Source organism: Fusarium vanettenii (genome assembly GCF_000151355.1).
Source record: "Fusarium vanettenii 77-13-4 chromosome 12 genomic scaffold NECHAsca_29_chr12_4_0, whole genome shotgun sequence".
NCBI classification, from domain to species: domain Eukaryota; kingdom Fungi; phylum Ascomycota; class Sordariomycetes; order Hypocreales; family Nectriaceae; genus Fusarium; species Fusarium vanettenii.
In genome coordinates, this window is record NW_003315856.1 from 178,158 (window position 1) to 192,704 (window position 14,547).

At 52.2% G+C, this 14,547-nt stretch overlaps 6 protein-coding genes across 6 annotated transcripts; 3 read left to right on the top strand and 3 right to left on the bottom strand.

Moving 5' to 3' along the window:
- Positions 1-251: 251 nt before the first annotated feature.
- On the bottom strand, positions 252-1,036 carry NECHADRAFT_53503 (uncharacterized protein; the record flags this gene model as incomplete). Its single annotated transcript, XM_003043335.1, has 3 exons — positions 252-362; positions 465-810; positions 861-1,036. The coding sequence occupies 3 exons, from the start codon at positions 1,034-1,036 to the stop codon at positions 252-254; spliced, it is 633 nt and encodes a 210-aa protein (XP_003043381.1).
- A 940-nt stretch (positions 1,037-1,976) lies between these two features.
- On the top strand, positions 1,977-3,235 carry NECHADRAFT_97650 (uncharacterized protein; the record flags this gene model as incomplete). Its single annotated transcript, XM_003043234.1, has 3 exons — positions 1,977-2,239; positions 2,287-2,997; positions 3,052-3,235. The coding sequence occupies 3 exons, from the start codon at positions 1,977-1,979 to the stop codon at positions 3,233-3,235; spliced, it is 1,158 nt and encodes a 385-aa protein (XP_003043280.1).
- Positions 3,236-5,154: 1,919 nt separating this feature from the next.
- On the top strand, positions 5,155-7,011 carry NECHADRAFT_53569 (uncharacterized protein; the record flags this gene model as incomplete). The annotated part of the gene is made up of 2 exons (XM_003043235.1): positions 5,155-5,438; positions 5,598-7,011. 2 exons carry the CDS (start codon positions 5,155-5,157, stop codon positions 7,009-7,011), a joined length of 1,698 nt encoding a protein of 565 aa, XP_003043281.1.
- Positions 7,012-7,762: 751 nt separating this feature from the next.
- NECHADRAFT_53534 (uncharacterized protein) lies at positions 7,763-9,663 on the bottom strand (the record flags this gene model as incomplete). The annotated part of the gene is made up of 3 exons (XM_003043336.1): positions 7,763-8,693; positions 8,958-9,229; positions 9,292-9,663. 3 exons carry the CDS (start codon positions 9,661-9,663, stop codon positions 7,763-7,765), a joined length of 1,575 nt encoding a protein of 524 aa, XP_003043382.1.
- A 783-nt stretch (positions 9,664-10,446) lies between these two features.
- Positions 10,447-11,839, top strand: NECHADRAFT_53468 (uncharacterized protein; the record flags this gene model as incomplete). The annotated part of the gene is made up of 2 exons (XM_003043236.1): positions 10,447-11,075; positions 11,143-11,839. The coding sequence occupies 2 exons, from the start codon at positions 10,447-10,449 to the stop codon at positions 11,837-11,839; spliced, it is 1,326 nt and encodes a 441-aa protein (XP_003043282.1).
- A 1,207-nt stretch (positions 11,840-13,046) lies between these two features.
- NECHADRAFT_87441 (uncharacterized protein) lies at positions 13,047-14,387 on the bottom strand (the record flags this gene model as incomplete). Its single annotated transcript, XM_003043337.1, has 1 exon — positions 13,047-14,387. The coding sequence occupies one exon, from the start codon at positions 14,385-14,387 to the stop codon at positions 13,047-13,049; it is 1,341 nt and encodes a 446-aa protein (XP_003043383.1).
- Positions 14,388-14,547: the final 160 nt, after the last annotated feature.

Consider the following 14,547-nt stretch of genomic DNA (forward strand, 5'->3'; position numbering starts at 1 on the left):
TGTGCAATGGATTGGAAGCACTTGTAGCGTTTATAATTTACAGTTTAGTCATCTTCTCATTCAACTGACTGGGACGCTGACGGAGTTAATCCTCGTTCCCTATCTGCGAGGAGCGAGAAGAAACATGAGGTCTTTAGTGAGGTTTCGATCATTCTCTTAGAGTCCGCTCTCTCCCGGGATTCTTACCTCTAGCAGTGGCCTAAATCTGCCTAAATACTCCTTGTCGAGCCTGTTCCTTGAGATGAGGCATGCTACGCCCCCTGAGCCTTTTCTTTGGCTTCTTGTTCGGCCTTGTGCTTGCGTTCTATCTTGCGGATAATTTTTGCAGGGTTTCCAGCCACAACATGATACGCTGGAACGTCCTGGAGGAACTTGTTAGCATGAGCTTGACTACTAAAAAGCGTCTCACTTGCCTTTGTTACAACACTCCCAGCTCCAATAGTGCATCCATCTCCAACCGTGACACCAGGTAAAATCATGGCACTTCCTCCTATCCAGCAATCCTCGCCAATGATCACAGGGCGGCCCAGCTCAGGTCCGTTTGTTCCATTGCGTAGATCCGGGTCAAGGGGGTGAGTGCCACTGAAGAAGGACACGTTGGGGCCAACAAGGGTTCGGGCTCCGATGGATATAGTGCATGTATCAATCATGGTGCAGTTAAAGTTGATAAATACACCGCTCCCAACTTTGACGTTTGTCCCATAGTCCATGTTGATGGGCCGCTCTACCCAGGGGTACTCGTGTAGGACAGCATCTTCTTCATCCTCTGTTGCCGCAGGGGGGGGCAAGGGGCGATCATCATCTGTGATACTAGTGTTTGTCAGAAACTTCAACGGTTTGCATGAACACATGTCAATTACTCTTTCCAATGTTCCGCAATGTCTCGGCGAGTCAACTCCCCCGCAGTGTTAAGTCGAGCCAGGGCCTGTTTGCACCGCTTCCGAGCAGCCACGAGCTGTGGGGTAAAGGCATAATACAGATCGCCTCGCCGCATACGGGCAAGATTTTCTTGCTCGTCGATATCAAAAACAGTCATATTGGTGTTGAGGGGTTAAATTGCAAGCAAGTTACCTAAGGTTGGTATCGCAGGACCAAGTTTGGACGAAGCAGAAGTCTCTGGTCGCTGGGAGGAGCCACCAAGTCGAGAACGCTATTCCTCTCTTGGGCATTAACAGCGGCGGTTGGATCCGTCCGACTCGCAGGCTGCGGATTTACGAAAAGTCCGGCTTATCTTCACTTTAGGTACAGGGTGGCTGAACTCACTTGATCCTATCTTCACCTCGACCACACATTGCGTATTCAACTCCCTACGTACTTTGTGAAAATAGAAGGTGGGCTAGGTTTCCTCGCGAGGTATCAAAGTCTAATCTCCCACAAATCCGATATCGATATCACATGCTATGTGCTCACGGCTTACTCAAAGCTTGACTGTGAGTTATGAGGCGAGCGGATCGTGGATGGCTGGATATTACGAGCTGAACTCTCTGAGATAAGTCGAGAATAAGCTTGAGTTATTGTTGATCTGACGATCTGCCAGCCTCTCCGATTACAGATAACTAGCCACAAAGCAATGGGGCCATGTTTCAATGCAAGTTTTGCATTAATACGGAAAGGTTTGAGCAAAACAGTCGGCCTTAACTAGAATGCCATGATATTCACGCCTTTTATGCCGCGTCTTGGCTCTCACAACTAACTAACCTAGTAATCATACATCGGAGTGATAGTCAAAAGTGGCTGGCTGTCAGGCTATTTGAGTTCAGCGACCGCTCTTTCGGACAGCAGCACCCGGGGATCGGCGAATGCTCCGTCGGCGACTGAGCGCACCTAGTAACATCACGATTCAAACAACATGTGATGTTTTTGTGTTATTTAAACTCGCTAATTCTACTGTCATCTTTCTCTCACTATCAAAGCCTATACTTCTTCTCGTCTTCTGCATCTTTACACAAGACAGTCATACCATATTCACTCCCAAAATGTCGTCCCTCGCCCCTGAAGCATCCACCCCCGCCAACAGCATCTCCAATGCCATCGACTTGATCGGAGAAACTCCCCTTATCCGCCTCAACAAGCTACCAAAAGCTCTGGGGATAAAATGTGAGGTTCTCGTCAAAGCCGAGTTCTTCAACTTGGGAGGGAGCACCAAGGACCGCGTGGCACTGCGCATGATCGAAGAGGCCGAGAAGGCTGGCAAGATCAAGCCTGGTGATACCTTGATCGAGCCCACCAGTGGAAACACGTAAGTCGCATGCCTCGCTTATGCTGCAGCCTATTGACTTGATGTAGGGGTATCGGGTTGGCTCTTATCGCTGTTTTGAAGGGCTACAAGACCATTATCACCCTTCCAAGCAAGATGTCACTAGAGAAGGTGACAATCCTTCGCGCCTTGGGAGCCAAAATCATTCGAACACCTGATGATGCTGCTTGGGATAGCCCCGAGTCACATCATCAACTCGCCGCGTGGCTCCAATCAGTTCTTCCAAACGCCCATATCCTCGGGCAATTTGGAAACCCTGACAATCCCCAAGCGCACGAGGACACAACTGCCCAAGAGATTTGGAGACAAACGAAGCATAAAGTTACCGCTATCGTCGCCGGTGCAGGAACAGGAGGCACCATCACCGGACTCGCGAGGGGTTTGAAGAAACACAACAAGAACATCAAAGCTATCGGTGCCGACCCACAAGGAAGCATATTGGCAGCTCCTGATTCTCTGAACAAGGATCATCTACACGAGCCCCACCAGGTTGAAGGCATTGGCGGCGAATTCGTCCCTGGTGTCCTGGACCGCGACATTGTGGACAAATGGTACAAGACGACTGATCGGGAGTCTTTCTACCTTGCGAGACGCCTTATTGCTGAAGAAGGACTCTTGGTGGGCGGAAGTTCCGGTGCGGCGATGGCTGCCATGTTCAAGGCCGTCAAGGACTTTGACTTTAAAGAGAGTGACAAGGTGGTTGTTGTCATGCCCGACGGCATCAGGAACTACTTGTCCAAGTTTGCCAATGACGATTGGCTCAAGGCGAATAATCTCTTCCCACTCGACGGGAGGGATCTGCCCTTTCCGCCATCAAATGGTGTTGAAATCACCGCGACACCTTCGGATGATATTGATGACTTGAGGAGCCAGCTACTCTCGGCCCAACTTACACTTCCAATCCGACCCCCTGGCTCATGCTGGGAAAAGACCGAAGTGGTGGATGAGCATGCGAATCACGACTTTCACATCGTATGATGCATAACGCACAGTTGTTTATGGGTAATGGGTCTTTGGTTCTGATTATCTGGGATTTGATATTTATAGCTTGGCGCTTTGTACTTTTATTAACGCAACACCCGAATCGGACATCGTTCGGCAGGTTTGACAAGGCCATAGACGAGATATAATGACGTTGTGAATATGAAGTCATAACGAGCCCTCGGTCTTTTGTACGCTAGTCCATGCACCTTCCCAAGTCAGGCATGATCGCGAATGCGGAATGCGATATTCATATGCACAAGGACCAACAGTCGGATCCTTCAAGGCCTAACGCGCGGTGGTGTACGCACTTCGCCACGCTCGCTTACGCACCAACAGGATCATCAGGCCACGTCCAGCCCCTTCTGCCTTATCCTCCTGGATCAATTAACATCTGATATGTAGTACACGATCAATACGATTAGGTTATTAAAGATGCCCCAGTTTCCCCCTGAATAAAGCCAAATAAACGGGCTTTAGCTTTCCCATCGCTTACACATCTTTTGCGCGAGAAATCATTACCCCCATTCTTCAACATGGCTGAACAAACCGACAACCCTGTCAAGTATGACATCAGGGAGTTTTCAAACTCCGATCAAGACTTTGAAAAGTTGTCTCACATGTGGGACATCATCTTTCCCACGTGGCCAGTTGAACGACAGCGGCTGGAAAAGTTTCTGCGTCTCGTCCCCGGCCATCACTACATCCATGAGAATGGCTTCGTTATTGCCTACCTCGAGGCCGGTGTTGGTCAGATAGACGTCCTTGGTGTGTTGCCCGAGCATCGAGGAAAGGGACTCGGTACTGCATTGTTGGAGAAAGCAAAGGCTGCGATTAGAGAGGCCAATGGAGAGGATCTCAAGTCTCTGCAGATTGGAAGCCAAAGTCCCCGGTTCTGGCCGCAGATGCCGGTCGACTTTTCACAAGAGGTCAAGGACTTTTTCATCCATAGAGGTATGCACACTCAATCACGTCTTTAAACAGGATACTGACTGCTATTAAGGTTTCCGTAGGATGGAAAAGAACTCTGCGATAGATCTCTTCAAGGATATCCGCGAGGGCCCCATCGCACCGCCTGAAGTGATGGAGAAAATCTCCAAGGTCAATGCAAAGTTCTGCACATGGTCTCCGGAACTCGAGGAAGAGTGCCTTACCAAACAGCGAGCCACTTTTGTAAGTCATTCCGTATTCTCACATAGGGCCACGGACTAACACACGGGCAGAGATGGTACATTGGCTACGAGGCCCTTGCCGCTTACAAGCAGCACCACGAAGCACTGGTGGCTATCGACCCCGAGACAAACGAGCAAATCGGATGGACATTCATGTGTTCCTTCTCGTCCATCATCAGTGACACTTACGCCTTTATGCCGCTACTGCCGTCAAAGGACAAGACGGGGTTGATCGCCGCCGTTGGCGTGAGCGAGTCCGCAAGAGGCAAAGGTGTTGGGTTGGCCATGGTTGTGAAAGCTATGGAAAATCTACGAGAGAGAGGGATTGAGGGGATTTACATTGACTCGGTTTTTATCCGGGGCTTTTATGAAAGGTTGGGTTTTGACACTTATTGGAAGTACGAGGGCTATGTTCAAGAAGGATGATTGGGATCTTGGTTGTTCTCAACTGGTTAAGAGGAAGTAGCCGAATGACATCACGTCTTTCGAGAAGATGTCAAACTTGCGGTGCATATCTTATGCAGGATATAAAGTTAAACGAAGAATGGAATGCATGATGAACAAGGTTGAGAAACGAGGCTTATCTCGACCAGCCGGGTGAATGCTTGATCGGCGACTCGCCAACCAATCACATCCCTTCGGCGACCAAGCCATCCGCCAAGTCCCCGATCCCCCGATCAGACCCTTCAAACCCCGAACACATCAGGTGGCACGACTCCATCACCATCCCCATCCCCAGACACAATGGCAGCTCCCAGGATCACCAAAAGCACCGGGCTCGCATCTCTCGCTTGCACCGGCTGCAGGAAGCAACATCTCAAATGCGATGGCAAGAAGCCGACGTGCTCGCGATGCGTCCAGAATGGTACACCGTGCAGCTATCAGCCTTCGCGACGCGGGGGACGCAGGAAGCCCAGGGATCTTAGCGCTGGGAGAGGACTTCAACAGCTTCGACCTTCGATTGGACCGGATGATGAGAGTATCAGCGCTTCTTCTCCGACCGCACCAGAAGTTCCCCGTTCAGAACCGTCTCGCCTCTCAGTGACGGACGATGCTCCATCGGATGGAAATGTTCTCTCTTACTTTTCCGGGATAAGCACCGATCATCTTCTTTGGCCAGGTCTAGGACCCAAAGACTTCAGCAACCAGGGACAAGTGTCATCGATAAGCAGACCTCCAACTGACAGTGAGCGGTTCATTCGGATGTACTACGAAAACTTCCACAATGCACATCCAATCCTGGTCCCGGCATCCATGTATACCTCGCGGGCGTATCCGACCTACTTACAACTCGTGGTCGACTTTGCTGGATCTCACTATGTCCAACTAAGTCCATCTGAGCAGCTCAAGACAAAAGTTGCTACCGAGCTTTCTTCCAACACGGACAAGTCGGCTTGTATGGTTCAAGCATGGTTGATCTACGCGATCGTGTTATTCTCGCGGGGCGATCTTACCGAAGCACAAGACGCCTTTTCACACTGCACGACTATTGCCTTTGATATCGGATTACATCGCGCCGATTACGCGTCATCACAGCACCCTGAGAGATCCATCGAAGCCGAGAGTCTACGGAGGACGTGGTGGGAGCTCTTCATCACTGATGTCATCATGGCACTACCGCAAAAGACCATCTCGTTTCGTTGCAGTGCTGTCTGCCCGGAAGTGCCTTTGCCATGTGAAGAGTCGCTTTACACGGGGACACATGACATTCCCGAACCGCGCAAGATTCTCGACTTCAAACGCCGGGTCCTCTTTGAGGAGGATATCATCTTTTCGTCTTTCAGTTATCGGATCGAAGCCATCAGCATCTTAGGACGAGTCCTGGTGCTAAACCGGTTACGGGATTATCATCGTGATCATCTGCAAGCAGTCGAGAATGCGCTTGTCAGTTGGTCAAATCACCTCCCCACTAAGAAGCTGGATATCGTGGACTCGTACGGAAACATTGATGAGATCATGTTCCAGGCACACGCCATGATTGCGTATGCTGGCATGTTGCTCCATCTTCCACGCAGCAGTTACCACCCTCATCTATGCAGCAACGAGGACCCATTCTGGCCGATGGCACAAGCCCAGTCGTTGTCCAGCTCGACCCGTTTGGTCCACAGCATCAAAGCAACCGAAGCTTCGAGGCGAATATCGGATTACATCTCGCTTTGTCCTAACATCCAGAAACACACTCCTTGCATCATTCCGGCGCTTGTTCTTTGCGGATTGATACAGCTGGCTACTTCAAACAGTCACTCTGATGAGTGCTTCGATCACCATTACAACCGGATCACGCTGATCCTTGGATGTTTGAAGAACCTGAAAAGAACCTGGAACTTGGCAGATTCTGCCTACCACCGTGTCCGATCATGCGCCGCAACTCTCATTTCAGAATCAATGGACAGGTGGAACTCCGAGCCGTTGTCAAAATCCATCGCCTTGACCACGTCCACGCCCAGTGAGTCTGGACAGGCGAGTAATAGACCTGTGGACTCGACGGTAGTGGAAGGGGCACAAGAAACGACCATACCAGATCTTGATCCGAGTTTCATCGATCGGTTATGCTATAGTTCTTCACTGTTTAGCTCGCTTCCTGATTTCGACCTCAGCTAAACACGGGCTTTGGTTCACGGAGTATGTGTTTGGGTATTGGTGTTTGAGTTAGAAGACGGAAATACCGCGTTTGTTTTGGAATGGTAATGGCGTGAGCAGGACGAGCTGTCTTCTCCAGTGATAGATATTCACGCACTTGATTTGATGGTCTCAACGACATTTAGATATGCAAAGGCAGTTCATCCTCTCGCATTAACAGATACTTATGGCTCATAAAAATGATTTTTGTGTCAAATTTATTTTCTTAGTCTCCGTTATAGTTTTTAATCTCACTATAAGCCACAATCCTATGCTTTTAGATGAGAGTGTTCACCCAAACTGCGTTATTCATGGCTCATGCCTCCCGTTGTGTAGGGTGGCCTGGGGATGCTGATGAGTGCGCAAAGAGACCAGTACCGTGCATATACGTGTCCCTTGACTGTACGCATGTGTGCAGTCTGTGTTGGATGTGACTGGTTCGCGACCCTTGTCACTGACTCAACTCAGTGGGTGAGACGCGTCGCGCACGCGTAACGCGGGATGTTCGTCGTGACGTGTTATCCCAATCAACGCGTGGCGGTACCAAAGTACCTGTGCATAGAACGATATGTACCTTTATTTGCTTTTGTGCAGGACCCGCTCTGGCCTGTTATCGTCCCCTGAGGGACCAGCTTTTCTCCCTCGTCGTCCCGTGTCTTGCGATAACAACCACCAGTGTTTCTCCCCTTCAGAACACATGACTGTGCGAACCTACCCTGGATGTGGGCGACATTCAGTCCCAACATCGACTACTCAACTGCTGTATATCCTTCTCCAGCCTCGCTACAACCGCCTCATAAAACCTCTGACAAAAGTCCTCGTTCTCCAGCCCCATTATCCCTAGAACGCTCTCAGTCTCTAGGCACCACTTCACCGCCGCCATGTAGTTCCACCCCCCGTTCTGCAGCACCTCATCGTTAAACTTGCCACCCGCCTCATGCTTCTCCAGCATCGCGTTGAGGTCCATGTCCGAGTCCGCTGCCATGTCGAGCGCCGGCACCGCTTGCCCGATCATCATCTGGATTAGCATCGCGCCGAGGGACAACACCGTTAAGTTCATGGCCTTGGATGGCTTGCACGGCTTGCTCTGTGGTTGGGCTTCCAGAGGTGCTGCCGTGTTAGATCTTCTGGCAAAGTTCTTAGCCATGAAGGGCCTAAGGGGAGAGTCTGGATGTAATGTGGCCTTCTGGCTTTCCCGAAGGAACACGACGTCGTCCAAGGTTAGGGTTCCCCCCAACCAGGGAGTGTCGTATAGATGAAGGATGCTCATGGATATAGATAGTGCAATCCTCAGCTTCTCCACGAGATCAAGGTCCTGAAACACGGGATCTTTCCCCTCTAGCATCTGCCGCAGTGTGACGGTCGAGCTCGATTCTGGATGACGATGCTGCGGGTAGAGACCAAACATGCGATGCGGGTCGGCGATGTACCCGCAGCGCTTCATCGCTGACTCCCTACGCTCCTCATGCCATGTGAATATCACTTGGCATAGGTCCGATTTGAGGACGGGTGGTAATGCCTCTATGGGGACTGAAGCTGTGCTGACGACCAGGTTCTTCTCGGAGACGACACTCAGAGTCTCCGTTGATGAGGAGGTTAACTCCCGCTTAGATGTGAACCCCAAAGATTCACGAAATCGGACTCTCCGGCGTGGGGATGGAGATCTGGGGCTGCTGAGAGGAACACTCAACGACGAAGGCGGTTTCACGTTGGCTTCGCTCTTGGGCTCGAATTGGACATGGAGACTGTCCCAACGGGTCGGCCGTTCTAGAGACTCCACTCTCTTCTCATCCTGACCAGAGCAGTCAGTGTCAGCACCAGGGCTCTCATACGACCCTAGCACCACGTGAAAGTTGAGGTTTTTGGCCACTTCGTCCTCCACATCGCTTGGCACCAGGACAGCTTTCCTCGGCACCAGCTCGAGACACACGTCGTGCGACTGGACACAACGACACGTTGCTGCACTCCTAAGGGCGTCGAAGATGCTCCTCGACAGGCCACGGATAAGTTTGGTGACCCTGGCCTGCGACCGCCGCCGCCGGCTGGGCTCAAGGTCGCGGTTCTGACCGGCCAGCTCGTGCAGGACTGAGTTGGCTGCCTTGATGCGGGCGATAATGCCCTCGTAGTCCTTCTTTCTTAGTGAGAAGGATGCCTTTCTTTTAAGCTCTTTCATTATTGCCTCAGGGCTATTTAGATTGGTCTATACAGAGATCGTTAGCAAACTGATACATCTGAGTTTGAAGTTTGTGGTGGCTATCTCACCTTGCCATCCGCTTCCATGGACAGTTTCTCCTTCAGCTCCTCCGCCGCCTCCTGCATCTCCTTGGCATGCTCCTTGAACTTGCCTGTTGCCGTCCATAGTCGCTCCCGGATTTCGTCGCTGAACTGCTCCCACTCGGGCCCGAAAGGCTTCTCGACCATGTCGTCGATCCGGGATAGCGGTGCGATGCCATCGAGGAGCACCTCGCACGTGGTTTGTAGGCGGACCTGCTCCGTCTCGAGATCTTGGACGAGGGATTTCAGGTCGCGGTCGGCGCCTCGTACCCCCGATAGCATGGTCCTGTACCCTTGGAGGGCTTTAATGGCCAGTGGCAGGATGCCGAGGACGAGACCCACGACCTCGATACCGGACATGGCGTGCTCTGTAAGTTTGGTACACGTGAATTTGATTAGAAGAGAGCACTCTTCGAGCGGCTTTCCATTGGGCTTGTTGAGCTTGGGAGTCGTGAGAATTAGGCCAAGAGTGAGGCTGTCGGCATGCGAGCCCCGCACGCGCTCACAGCTGAAAACAAGGACTGCATTATCCACGGTGCGAGGACCAATGATATATCGATGGATGGAGCTGTGAGCCATTTCTGGTACTCCCTACCCTACCCTCTGCAAACCACTCGCATGGCCAGCTCTGCCAACTGCCTGATGCCTGCATTGCTTGGTGAGCGGGGGTTGCTTTGCTGACTATCGCCCCATCAATTAGAGTGATGAAACCAGCCGCCGACACCTTCAACCTTCACTAGAGATTCCTTCAGCCCTCTTCTTCAGAAAATCAACAATGGTCGAGGTCTCTCGGGCCGCCTCGGAGCCCCAAATCGCGGCCTTGGTTGCTCGCAGCCTCACCTCGTTCAAGGAGCTCACTTCAACGTTGCAAGATGACCATGCCCGGGCCTCACAGGCCAGCTCCTGCCTGGCGAGGTTTAAATTGTGGGCTGGCAATCTAGGAGCCCATCGCCCATCTGGGAGTCGATCACTCGAGTACCGTCTACGAGATGCGTCCAACATCCGCAAGTTGGTCATCTCTCTGCTCCAGGATCTCTGTAGCTCCATCGAACAAGGCACAGCCACTCTTTCTACTACTGAGAACAAAGCGTTAACCATAAGCCAGGCACCCTCGTTGCCAACGGAGATAGCATCCCCGACACCATGAGCGAGGGCCATGACGCGGTGGAGGATGACCTGGCCGACTACTTCAACGACGATGGAGACTCTGACAAGTCCGAGGTTGAGCAGACACTCGATGAGATTGCCCACGTGGTTAACTGTCTTCTTCGACTATCTGTCACGATACGCAATCCAGCTCCTCACGACCAGTTCCTGTCTCGAGCGGGAGAGGGCCTCGTCAAGGAATTCGTATACTGGGATGCTAAGCACGTCCGGGATAAGTTCCCAAATGTGGACAAAGACCTGGCAGACAGACTTGGAAGAGCTATGGCTCGTAGGCGGCAGTATTTCAAGTATCGGGAGGAGCACAAGAGCCGCCTGGCTGAAGGCTTGGAGGAGGATGAGGCCGAGTTCGAAGGGCGAGCGACGACTATCGCTTCATCTCTCCCGGATCATCTCAAGGAAGCAGGAAAGAGTACCGAGGCTGGCGCGACCCAGTTAGCCATGCTAGATGACGCCCGCTCTGATGCCTCGGCGACGTCGTATGCCACCTCAAATCCTGACTCGACCCAGCTGCGAGTCCCCCCAATACCGAAGGAGCACATCGATGGCTCATTCAAGTGTCCGTTCTGCCACATGATAGTCTTGATAGACACGAGGCATGCCTGGAAGTATGTTTCACTGTCATAGAAAAGTGACTGATCAAGCTGACATGTTCGATAGGAAGCATGTTTTCAGAGATCTTCGACCATATGTCTGTCTCTCAGAGGCCTGCCAGACACCAGACCACCTCTATGTGCGCCGCAACGACTGGAAGATGCACATGAGGCGGGAGCACTGGAAGACTTGGCACTGTCCTTTGGGATGCGATGCAGAATTTGACAGTGCCCAGATCTTCCAAAATCACGTCAAGACAGCCCACGAGCAGAATGTACCCCCCGAAAGGATACACACGCTCGAGGGCCTCAGCAGCCGTGCCGACGTAACGAAGGCCCAAGGTAAATGCCCTCTGTGTTGTGATTTCCAAGTCGGATCTGAGAAGCAGTACGAGAAACATGTTGGGCAACACCTCCAGCACCTTGCGCTATTTACCTTGCCCGACACAGGGGAGGAGGGCGATGAAGATGACGATGGGGACGAAGACAAAGAGGAAGAGGGGCTCGACAATGGAGATGAGGATGACGAAGACGATGACGAGGAAGATGTGGAGGACATCTGGCTTGCAACGGACGACTCTAGAAGCAAGGGTGTTGAAGCTGCGACTGAGGCTATAGCCAAGATTCAAGAGGAAACCAAGGCCAAGCTTGAGGAGAGCCAAAAGGCCGAGCTGGCTCCGATCAGATTTAAGGACGCTCTCGGTCGGAAATTTTCCTTCCCTTTTCGGCTTTGCGCGACTTGGAAGGTATTAATTAGGGGAATTCTGTCATATGACTGAACTAACGCCGCTGACACTATCATAGGGCATGGAGGAGCTCATCAAGCACGCGTTCCAACAAGTTGACGTACTAGGGTCCCGTGTTATAGACGGCCATTACGACCTGATCGGCCCCAACGGCCATATTATCCTTCCCTCTTTCTGGGAGAAGCTGGTTCAGCCAGACATGGAAATCACTATGAGAATGTGGCCGATAGACACGGCACCTCCGTCCAACCCCCGTCCGGCTCAACCTGCGCAGTTCCCGCCCCTAGCTCACGGGGAGGAGGATCGCGAGAAGATCCGGTTGGTGGAAGAGATTGCCGCCTTTAAGGCCAGGGAGGAAAAGCAGAAGGCCACGGAGAAGCAAAAGGAGACTGAGGCTCAGATCCGCGCGGAGGCCGAGGAGGCCTTCAGTCGCCGGATGGAGGCAATGAGAATTGCTCAAGAGGAGGCCAAGGAGGAGATCGAAAAGGCAAGAATTGAAGCTGAAACGGCCGCCCGCCAGAGGATGGAGGCTGAGCGAAAGGCCGAGGAGGAGCGACTTCGAAAACATGACGAGGCTATGGCTGAGGTCAGGGAGGAGGCTCGCGCCCGGTTCGAAGCTGAGATGAAGGCCGCTGTAACGCGCGGGCAGACCGTGGCCGAGGCCAGAGCCAGAGCTGAAGAAAAGGCTCGAATGGTGCTTGAGAGAGGTCGGCTGGTTGCTGAGGAAAAGAGGATGAAAGAGGATGAAGAGCGTGTCAAGGCGGAGAAGGAGGCCCGAGCGAATCTCGAGGCAGGGCCGAGGGTTGTTGAGGGACAGAGGAAGGAGGGAGAGGAAGAAGACCATGAAAGGGTGCCAGAGGTGGCCCGTCGCCAAATAGAGGCAATGGGAATTGCTCAAGAAGAGGCCAAAGAGATGCTAGAAAAGGAAAAACTCGATGCTGAATGGGCAACCTATAAGAGGAAGGAGGAGGAACATCGTATCAGGGTGGAGAAGCTCGAAGAACTAGTTCGTCTCGGCCTTGAGAATGCTACGCAGGAAGAGAACTAGACGTGAGCATGGCCTCTGAGACGCGCCCGTAAGCCTTTTATCGCGACTCAATACGCAGATAGAGATTCTTCGGGACTGGAAGCATAGCACTGTTTCTGGAAATTGAAACTCTTCGATATCCCCACTTCGACATTAAGAGGTATAAATTGACGGTAAAATTGTGAGAAAACTCTCAGATAAGTGCATCCTTCTTTACACACGCTGCTGCCTTTCTCCCATTAAATCTTGATGTGCAACGAGTTCCTCCATCTGTGTCTGACTCAACAAACTCATCCACGTATATACCTGATCCTGGCACCAAACCTCAAACCTCTTTGGCTTTTGCCCCGTGGGATCGTCAATCATCTCCATCGCAATCAACCTCTCGTCGTCCCAAAGACCAAAGCCTAGAGCCCGGAACGGACCAAACATTAGGCCTCGACTTACACGAGCTTGTCCCCTTGGGAATAGCAGAGGCTGTGCCCAGCGTAAGCCTTTGCAGCCGACGAGTACCTTGTGGCGATGGTACGTGGATGCATCTCGTTTGTCGGTACAGGGAAAATGAGGAGGAGGGGGAGCCGGTGACGGCCAAGCTGGCCTGATCCTTTTCGCGTTCATCAATGGCGGGAGACTGAGGTGTTCATCTCCTAGCGGCCTGAATTCCGTGTTGAAGAAGGCGCTCATTTCATTATGAATGCCGCTTGTATCGCCTGCGCAAGGGCAACCATCTGACACACCCTCGAGGTGTCGGATATACATCAAGGCGGCCCAGAGGGGTTCCTGGGCAACCCAGATATTAGACTTGCCGAAGTTCCCGAGACACGTTCCAGACCCCATATTGCGTATGGCTGCAACATCACTGTCCGTCCAGCTAAGGCGGCCCTCGGATGCGGCATTGCTGAGCTCGTAGGACAGCTGCAGACTCCAGAACCCAAGAGTGATGCGCTGCATCTCATACCAAGATGCTTCTCCGCCAGCGTCGATGGTGTATGGCTGACCCCAAGGAAGCCCATCTGGTCGCTGGCTCCATGGGAGCGGAGTAGGTTGGAAGACCTTGTCAAGAAGATGGGACGGAGTGCAGGATTTGATGCGATCATGGAAGAATTCGAAGCACGAACCTGCGAGGCTTTCGATACGTCGAGCGAGGAATATCATTTCTCTGGGTGAGAAGCACGAAGCCTCGGCCCGCATCACATCGCGAAGCCGGATAAGCGGGATGTTTTCACATTGAAGGTCGGGAATACCCAGGCCCTGGTTGGAGAGGAAATACTTTGCAATAAACGACCCGAGATCAGTTGCGGGTTGATTTGAAGGAGTAGTTTGCCGGGCGAGGGCGACTAAGCGTAACATATATGGGATCCATGTCGTTGACGTGAAGTCTTTGGACACTGGATGGTCGAGGACGGACTCGAGGACGTTGGCACCGAGGGTGCTGCCCATGAAGTGGAACACATACGGCGATGATACGGTAATGCTATAAAGGCTTTTGAGATCTGGCAGATCGCTCAGGATGGGAGCCAGCAGCTCCGGAGGCAGCGTTGAAAAGACGTCCATGTTGCTGACTGTGATCGAATCTGACGAGAGCACAGAGTGTGTTCTCGCCCAAGATTCTACCCCTCAGCTTGATGTCGGCATCACATCTCATCATCACGTGTACAAGTTTTGGTTCCCCGGGTGTCATCGCCCGTCTGGTCTTTGTGAGGGTGTGGTCACA